The sequence below is a fragment of the Eublepharis macularius genome, chromosome 5, assembly GCF_028583425.1.
Source record: "Eublepharis macularius isolate TG4126 chromosome 5, MPM_Emac_v1.0, whole genome shotgun sequence".
NCBI classification, from domain to species: Eukaryota; Metazoa; Chordata; class Lepidosauria; order Squamata; family Eublepharidae; genus Eublepharis; species Eublepharis macularius.
The window spans coordinates 115,293,556-115,303,777 of record NC_072794.1 but is presented as its reverse complement, the minus strand read 5'-3'; the positions used below and the strand labels follow the sequence as shown (position 1 = coordinate 115,303,777).

The window sequence follows — 10,222 nt, the reverse complement described above, 5'->3', positions numbered from 1 at the left end:
TCCAGTCCACACTTGGAAGAAATACTTACCTATCAAGCTAAATTGGGCTTACATTGGGGTTTCCAGGGCAACAGCAGGAGTTCAGACAGAGTTCAGACAATCCCTGCCTGAGTAGCCATGGGAATTGATTGCAGGTGCCAGACTGGCTTAACGAACAGCAACGAACGAGGCTTGCAACAACCACCTGTTCATTTAGAATGGGACCTCACAAACAGCTTGTTCGCGAACAGCAGATTGGGCTGTTAGTGGGTTTTTTTTAGTTTGTATTGCTGTTTGTGCCCATCTCTATATATGACCCAGACTATTAGAGGTTTATCATTCAACAACACCTTGAACTGGTCTCAGTTGAGAGATTGTGTTGGACCAGTGTGGATCCTGGAAGCCAAGTCTGGCATTTGAGCGTCTGCATTCCATTGCTGCTGTACTATTTTTATGAATCAAGATGTTGCATTGCCTTTGCATGGAGAACTTTCCCCCTCTTTGGCAGTGCCAACATGTGGGCCCAATCCATGAGTAACCCTTTGTTTCATGCTCATGAGACAAGATTGACACTGTAAATTCTAGAAGAAGTGGCAAGTGTTGAATTCCTCTATTGACAGAAATGATTGGTTACCCATTTCAGAAAGCTTTAGCAGAAACTTGCCTTTCCTGGGGCAACCTTCGCTGCCCCTTTCTCACCCTCTCCTCCCCTCCGGCTCTCTCAGGGTGGGGTGCAGGAGGCCACCTGTTATTAACTCCCAGTTTATATAGCAAACTTTATATATATCTGGCAGCTAGTTTTAAAAAAAAAACATTTTGAAAGGGTCACAAGGTGAAATATTTTATCCAAGTACTCCTACAGTTTAGAATAAAGAAAGAAAAATAATCTTAGCCAATGAGAATCTTACAGTGGCAAAGTTATCTAAATTATCTTTCCAGAATGGTTACCACTGTGGAATGGACATATGCTGTTACCCTGTTTATTCTCACTTTCACTTCCTTTCCTTTGTTGTCACCCCTACACCTAAGTTTAGATTCTAAATTCTTCCATGTAGGGACCTGTCTTCCTGTAGTCTGATAATGCTGTATAAACAGCCCCTCTCCAATGTAGAAATTAATTACAATGACTAGAACTATATGGAATTGTGTGTGATTTGGTTTTGCAAAGCCCAAATACTATGAAGTTTTTAACCTCACAAAAGACCATTAATTTAAAAATTATTGAACTGTACCCAGCACTCTTTTTCCTCCAGTGGAAGGGGAGCATGATTTTCACAGATTCTGTCCCATTGCTGCAGACCCCCAGATTGCACCTAGCACTGTTCATGGGGGCAGCACGTCAGAAACCTTCAGAGAAAAGAGGGGGGGCAATTTCTGTTTTGCAGCTCAGGGTTTGTTGGATTCAGCGAGTTCAGATTAGTGAGAAAAGAAACATTTTTCAAACTGCTTAGAAATTGGATTGATGGTTAATTTCACATCTTTTTGAGAACTTTGAATTTGCATAGACTAGAATGAGTAAATCCATTTTGTTTTAAACTAATTTGAATTTTATTGTCTGAAGTTATTATACTTTATTTTACTTTTTAAAAGACTGAGGCTTTTTAGAGCTTTAATGAATGAAGATGGAATTTTAAAAAACATAAACCAACATGTAAGGTGAATGAAGTATGACTGAGAGCTTTTTTTATTTGTCATGTTAAATTTCAGTGCTGAAATTATTCAAGCTGTTAACAAGTATTTGACTTCTGAACTGGCAGCTTCTGAATCAGATCAAAGCTACTGTAACCCTGATACCTTATCTCCACACACACCGCTTTAGTTGATGAATTTACCCCATGAAATGATCTAGTTTCAATATGTGATCCTTACAAAAACATTCAGCATTGCTTCATAATCTGCCTGTCCCTACAAATAATTCCTTCTCTCCCTCATTTGCCAACCTGCTTGGCATTAAATCATTCAAGTACAATAGCAAAACCATGATCCATATCCCTTGTTCTATTTCTACACATTCTTCCACTCCGCCCCCAGACTTATCGTCATGCAAAAGTCCTGTTTCCCTCTCCTTCTGATAGCTTTGTTTATACTATACTTGCACCTCGAGGAGTTTATTTATTACCTGCCCCTGGAAACACCTTGATACTGCGTAGGACTGGTTGAACAGGAATGGTTGCTGCGATTATAATTAAAATAGGTCAAATTGTTGCATTTCTGTGTTGTCCTTAGTCCCGCAGCTCATTTATTAAGTTGCATATCACAGCTATAAGGATCCAGGACAGTAATTCTGAAATGTTCATAATAATGGCAGCAGGAGTCAGAGATCCATAAGTCGTTGTAGCAGAACTTTGGGGTTCTCTAAAATATGAGTGGTTTTACCACAACACAGTACTTTGCAGTGCTGCACTTGGAGTTTATCACAGTACAGTACTTGGCAAGAGCATGCTGATTCACCCTTGCAACAAATACTAACCCCGTGGTGAAACCATAGCAGAGAAAGGCCAAGTGACAGGCCCAATGCTAAATAGCAATAAAGTGGCAGAGCAGTGATTACAACAGGCAACTTCCTGACACCTGGCCATGTGCACGTTTCTTCAGCTCACGCTTCCTCCCACATCATTACAAAGTAATTGATTTTTTAAAATCTATGCAGCCTGCTATGAGACCATGACGAAGTCTCAAGGCAGGCCCAGCCCTTCCTTCTGCAGGCTACTTGAGGAAGACAAAGGGGTGGGGCTTTAGGAAGAAAAAAAATGCCTTATTGGGCTGAAGGATAAAATGAGTTGCCTCTCTTACTGAAGGCCTGGTGATGATCAGTTCTCACTCTGGTTTCTCTCTATTTCTTTTGGGGGTAAAAGGATTTGTAAGGCAAGGATGAATGAACCCCGGCCACGTTATGTCATCAACCGCCCTGCTTATTCTATCGATGACTTTGATGAAGAATTTGAAAGGAAAAGTAGAAGTTACCCTCTTGGAGAGAAAATAAAGAATCTTTTCAGGTATGTAGACTGCTATAAAATAGTGTTTTAAAGTAAACATACATAGTAGACTTGTTTATAGCTTGGCTGTTGATGTTGGACAGTCCAAGAGAAGCTCATAAATTCATAATACCACCAGTCCAATTTGACCCACAGTTTAGATTTGTGAAATAAAGATGGAAATGTGAACTTAGAGTGCAACCCTACAACCTTTAAGCCAATTGACTTCAATGGTCTTAGAAGGGTGCATTAATCCAATAAACCAGGCAAGAGGTCTTTTCCAATAAAATCCAACCAAATTTGCAACCCAAACATAGTTGATAAGCACTGAGCAGCACTGGACAGCTAAACATCATTGGGCTTACGCTCAGTTTTCCTTGATGACCAGGAAGCGATAAAGCAAAGCAAAATTACTATTCCTAGTTATTCAGTAATGAGCTAGTCTGTTTCCACTGCCAAAGCCAAGAAATAGATTAGAAATAACAAACTGTGGAGATAGGAGAAGACCAAAGAACTTTGGAAATCAGGGGGGGGAAACATATTCAGGGAAATAGTTGTACTTAGGCAAATCATGGGACATGTTTATTCATTATGAGAGCTTTTATGACTCAGAGCCAAGCTACAAGTGACACCTGACACAGGTCGGACACTTGTCAGCTTCCCTCAAGTTTTGATGGGAAATGTAGGCATCCTGGTCTTGCAGCTGTAATGGAGAGCCAAGCTGTAAAACCAGGACGCCTACATTTCCCATAAAAACTTGAGGGAAGCTGACAAGTGTCCAACCTGTGTAAGGCGTCACTTGTAGCTTGGCTCTAAGAGGCTAGAAAGGCAAGGCAAGGCGTCACTGCTGATACTTTTAGATCTTACAGCAGCGTTCGACACGGTTGATCATAATCTTCTGACCCAGGCGCCTGCAATGGCTGAACTCCTGCCTTCGCAATCGGGGACAGAGGGTGGCACTCAGGGAACAGATGTCCGCTCGCCATTCTTTGGTATGCGGCATCCCTCAGGGGGCAATTCTTTCCCCGATGCTATTTAACATCTATATGCGCCCCCTCACCCAGTTAGCCCACAGCTTTGGGCTAGGTTGTCACCAGTATGTGGATGACACTCAGCTCTATCTGCTGATGGACGGCCAGTCTGATCTTGCTCCAGATTCTTTGGCCAAGGGTCCTGAGGCTGTGGCGGTATGGTTACATCCGAGTCTCCTGAAATTGAATCCCCTGAAGATGGAAGTTCTGTGTCTAGGTTGTGCGGCAATCAAGCTGGGGACTTACAGCTGGTCCAGAATGCAGTGGCACGTGTCCTTACTGGAACACCAATCTGAGCACACATTCATCCTGTGCTGTGCCAGCTGCACTGGCTCCAAGTGGAGTTCTGGATCTGGTTCAAGGTGTTCACCTTGGTGTTTAAAGCCCTTCATGGACCTGCATACCTGCGGGACCGCCTCTTCCATTATGTCCCCTGCCAGGTGTTGTGCTCTGCAGACAAGCAACTCCTGGTGGTCCCTGGCCCAAAGGACATCCATCTGGCCTCAACCAGGGCCAGGGCTTTTTCTGCCCTGGCCCCAGCCTGGTGGAACACTCTCCCACTGGAGATCCAGGCCCTGTGGGACCTGTTACAGTTCCGCAGGGCCTGGAAAATAGAGATGTTCCACTGGGCCTTTGGCTGAGTGCCAGCGGGTGTCCTCCTTCTTCCATCTAAGACCACCACTTTTTCTGGGGCTGCCCTCAGCCATCCGCTATGCCCCCAATATTTGTTTAAATAGCCTGCTCCTGGATTATTTTAATGACTTTTTAAAAATTGTTATTGATTTTATGTTTTTGTGACTTTTAATGTATTTTTGGAATTTTGTTAGCTGCCCTGAACCCATCTGTGGGGAGGGCGGGGTATAAATCAGATAAATAAATAAGGCAAGGCAGAGGGCTGAAATCAGTTTTTAAAATGCCAGAATAAAGCATTCTTTATTGGATGTTAAAATACAGAATGATCCATATGCCTCACAGAGTATGTGTGTGGGTGCAGGTGCACACACACAACTGTGGTATGCGTGAAAGTAATGTTAAGTAGTTTCTTGAGCTTTACGACCTCTCTGAGACATCTATGCTACCATCTATTCCATTTTTACTCACACAGACCCCTGGATTGACACACGCCGATTTAGCCATTTCTGGTCCAGCTAACTCCAATCTTTCTAATTAGGCACTGTTAAAAAGAAAGGTCACTGCTGTGGGGAAAAGATCACTGTTTTAAATTTCATCACATCTTTGGTGAATGCTCCTCTGTCACATAAAAACATGAAGCTGCCTTATACTGAGATATTTGGTCTACTGAGGTCCGCATTGCCTACTCTGATGGGCAGCAGCTTTCCAGCTTCTCAGGCAGAGGTCTTTCCAATCCTGTTTTTAAAACAGGAGGTGCCAGGGATTGAACCCAGGACTTTGTGCATGTTGAATGGATGTTCAGCCACTGAGCCATGGCCCCATTCCATATGAAGGGACACATTCTCTGTATAGTGGTGCTCACCCATAATTATACCTACAGCAAGATTTCCTGTGACCCTGTTGTACAACATATGTAGTCAAATCTTTAATTCAGCCCTCATTCTACATAGAAGAGTCTTATTGGGAGGGGGATTGCCAATGGAAACTGTGCCTTGCCAGACGCACAGTTTCCATAGTTACTTCCTGAGTTTCCCAATTTTGTAGACAACAAAGAGTGCATAGATATTGGAAGTTATTATTATAAAATGCGCAAACAATCAAATACAGGCACAGAAAAACAAGCAACTGTCAAGTAGGCACTGGAGATAAAACATTATTGTTCTCAGCAGTAAGTGTTTCTATTACACTATGTGACTAAGGTGGACAGCTATTTAACGTACTTATTCTCTAGATGTCGGCAGCTTGAAAGTATAGCCAAGCAAAGCAAGCATTAAATAAGTAAATTGGACCCATTTGGGCTACACAGCACTTTTCATGTTGACTTTAGATTTGGGTGGCACCCAACATGACTGAATGATCTCTTAAAAGGCAAGAGCCATGGAAGCATGCCAAAGGCAGCATTGCTCCCTGGGTGGCTTCACAGGTACTCAGAACAGTGCCAGCCAGGGAAGAAAAAATATCACTTTAGGTCCAAAAGAACTTCATCTGGTGGCCAATATAGAGACTCTGTTAATGCTAGGTGGCATTCCCAAGTATGGATGAAAGCATTAGTCATTGCCACCTCTTGTAAATGAGTAACACCTTGTCTGGCATAAGCCATATTGGTGAGCAGAAAGTCTGTGCACTGTAAGAGTGGGCAATGAAGACAATGAACTTTGTACAGAATCTGCAAAGTCAATTGAGACTGAAGCCTTCATGCCAAACTGACCAAAGTGCCTGCAAGCTGTGAAAGCAGTTGAGAGAACAATAGTCCTGATTCACACAGTTAGGTTGGGGAGGGGGTGCTTATTATTTCTATCAGGATTGCTTTGCTCCTGTAGTTTTTCAAGGCAGTGTTTATCTCCGCTAGCTCTGTTATTGATTGATGCACCATCACAAGTTCCAAAATGTGATTGAGACATACTGGCTGATTCTTTGAACCTAGGCAGATCATGAGAGTTGGGCAGAAAGCATTACATCAGTTATTAATTCTCATGACCCCTTCTTACATGCCCAGGGTAATGCCAATTGCCACTTAGGTCAGGAAGCAATTTCCCCCAGGTTAGTTTGGCTAGGGATTCTGATGTTTTTTTTGCCATCTTCTGGGCATGGAACAGGGGGTCACTGGGGGGGGGGGGTGGAAGGGAGGTAGTTGTGAATTTCCTGCATTGTATAGGGGGTTGGACTAGATGACCCTGGAGGTCCCTTCCAACCCTATGATTCTATGAGTCTAAGTCCATAATAAAAGTATTACACGACAACTTCATTTCATCAACATTTTGCTCAATGTTTATGAGAACAAGTTTTTTGGTATGCTGAAACCCCATACAAAGAGCAGGCCAACCTTATGGTACAACTAAAATTACCACCGCTCTTATCGGTGTTTTTACTGGATTGTATACTCCTAGAAACAATATAAAAAGCAGTATGGAGAGAAAGTCGCAATTTAACACCAAAAATGGCTACTCTCAACTCCACTTTACCCATGGACACTAACATCTCTCCTCATGACACCCCCAAATTAGCCATGCATTGAAGCCACCAATCAACATGTAGCAATGCCAGGAAGGCTGTGCTGACCTCGCCTTTTCATTTCAAGCTTTCTTCCATACATGTTATGAGTAAACTGCTATGAAGAGAGCCCTAACATTTCCAGCACAGTTAACGCCATAGCCAAGCAACTCATGGCTGTAGGCAGGGATTCCAATCACCTGACAGCCCAAACAGGAACAGAACAACCATTTTGTCAGGGGAAAGGAACTGGGCCCACAAAGTAAAAGAAAGATTTTCATTCTACTTAGCCATATAGCCTGGTGGGAGCGAGGCAACTAACATATGCAGCACAGGCACCAGTGCATCCAATATTCTCAGGTAGCCCAAACATCTGCAGCTTGTAAATGGCCAATCTTTTGCCGGGGGGGGGGGGAGGGACTAGGACTGCTCAAAGATGTGAAGACTGCCAATCACAACCGTCACCCAAGTAGGTAGGTGGACTGCCAATCATAACAATCAGCCTACTGCCATCATCGAGTGGTTTACACAAAAAAGGCATGTCTCTGATGGAAAGATTCAAATCTTACTACAGGTCCAATGGTTCCATACAGAAAACACTAATCATGCTGAATGCAACATTTCAGTATTGGTGTCAGACAGAGAGGAACAGGATTGAGGAAAGGGAGACACTTGGACAAAGAGCTGAAGCTATAGTGGCAAGCTCATAGGAAGCAAACATGCTAACTGCTCAGAGGGAAAGAAAGTTGCACTACAAGAGAGAAGATAGGGGCTCACATCCTACTCCAAGTGGTGACAAAGTCTCCTCAAGAAAAAAATCCTAATTTTGCCTGGAAGTTCTTATTAGAAATGAACATTTTAGATACAAAAGAACACCAGAAATGCAACCTCCCATTCCACAGACCAACACTAGTCCCTAAGTTAAGCAGAAGAGAAGCCCATGATAAAAACCATTATAGTCTCCCAGGTGTCAAAACTGTGACTGACCCCTTCCCACCTACCCCAAGGCATGGACAACATCACCTATATAACTTAGTACCTATAGCCCAAGTGAGTGATATAAGGACCACAGGCCTTATATCAATTAGGCCCTAGCTGCTGGATTCAGTTCATTCTAGGCCCCCCTCTCCCGTGTTACACTGTCAGTAGTGGCTGGTTATTTTTAGGGTTGCCAGCCTCCAGGTGGGGCCTGGAGGTCTCCTGGAGTTACAACTGATCTTCAGGCACTGGAGATCAGTTCCCCTGATGAAAATGGCTTCTTTGGAGGGTGGACTCTATGGCATTATACCCCTCTGAGGCCCCTCCCCTCCCCAAACCTTGCCCTCCCTAGGCTCCACTCCCCACCCCAAATCTCAAGGAATTTTCCAACCCAGAGCTGACAACCCTAGTTATTTTCCACCTATTGCATCTGTTACATAATAGTTCGTAAAACTGTTTTCAAAGGCACAGAAGCTCTGATAGGACAAAAAGGTGGCATCGCCATGCAGGATCAACTGTTTCCCCCCTCGTCATTATTGCTACTGGAGGCCATGCTGGTGTCTGCAGACATGGCAGTGAGAGTAGGGAACTTCCTTACCTCTGTGAAAGTTGAATGACTGTCCAGTTGCCAACAGAAACATGGTCATAGTATCAAGTAATGGATAGATACTCATTTAGGAGTTTGTGAATGAGTAATAGAGTGTCATCATCTTTTTCATTGATCCTGCTTCTGCCCTACTGCCCATTGCCCCCTGGGTGGGTGTTCACCTGGTATCCCTACTGTCATCTCCATCTGGGGGTTCACCTGCTACAGGAGAATATATTGCTGCCAAGACAATACTTACCCAACCATTACAGGAAGCTGGAAGTGGCTCCCTTCTATCATTCAGGCTTGTTATGCCTCCTATCCTTCAAGGAAGTATATGCAGAGGTGGCTGTTCAGCCAGCAGTGCCATTACTTGATGCAGAGTATTTCAAATTCATCTGCTTTGGAAATTTAGTTTGAAAGGCAGTGTGTTAAATTTTCCCTTGCCGTTCCTGTTGTCATGTCGTATATGTGAACTGTGTTCTCTTTCTGGGATTTAGGGATTCCTGGTTTTGCATCTTGACTATTTGTTTCTGAATGAGCTAGAATCTTATTCCTAGTTGTGATGGAGGGTAGCAGAGGAGACATAGGCAATGAGTCTTCAGAAGCTGTTCATTAACTCCAATAGTTACCTTTAGATAGGTAAGGTAAAGGTAGTCCCCTGTGCAAGCACTGAGTCATTATTGACCCTTGGGGGGACGTCGCATGTTGTTTTCTTGGCAGACTTTTTGTTATGGGGTGGTTTGCCATTGCCTTCCTCAGTCATCTACACTTTACCCCCAGGAACCTGGGTACTCATTTTACCAACCTCAGAAGGATGGAAGGCTGAGTCAACCTTGAGCCAGCTATTTGAACCCAGCTTCTGCCAGGATTGAACTCAGGTCGTGAGCAGAGCTTGGGCTGCAGTATGCAGCTTACCAATCAGCGCCACAGGGCTCCTTAATACCTTTAGATACAACAGCAATTTTGTTGTTTTAACTTTATGCTAGTGAGGGAAGCAAGATTTGGCAGACAACATCAGAGTTATGTTGGCCTAGCAATTAGTTTGACTTAAAGTTATGATGACAGAATGACATCACTGCTGCCCTAACCACAGTCCTGTTGTGACTCGAAATTATGGTGGCAAAAGGGATTTGGTAGCAATTCTATTCTTGTCTATAGTTTCAGTTAGGTAGCTATATTGGTTCTCAGTAGAACATTAGGATTTGAACCCAGTGGCATCTTAGAGACCAACAAGATTTTCAGGGTATAAGCTTTCAAGAGTCAAAGCTTCTGTGAGCTAAGTCACTGAACAGGCTGTACAAAGACAATTGAATTAATAATGTGGTAACTTATGTAACTCATTAGCTTGGATCATATGAACAAGTTCCTTGCATGCTAGATTGTCTTTGTCTTGGAGCATATATTGTCTACCCTTTGTGCAAGGGCCCCTTGAAAACCATTTATCTTGCACAAATGGAAATTTTAGAGGAAGAGTAAGTACACTCTGCTGAAGAGACTATCTAGTGTACATGGAAGTCATTCATAGGATCCAAATCATTGTTTTAGCA

The 10,222-nt window shown here is 43.3% G+C and overlaps 1 protein-coding gene across 1 annotated transcript in view; it reads left to right on the top strand.

Moving 5' to 3' along the window:
* Nucleotides 1-2,850: 2,850 nt before the first annotated feature.
* Nucleotides 2,851-10,222, top strand: part of SLC26A9 (solute carrier family 26 member 9) — a 52,432-nt gene continuing 45,060 nt past the window's right edge. Inside the window, exon 1 of the mRNA XM_054980876.1 lies at nucleotides 2,851-2,975. Within this exon, the coding sequence (XP_054836851.1) occupies nucleotides 2,851-2,975 (125 nt within the window). The remainder of the gene's footprint in view (nucleotides 2,976-10,222) is intronic.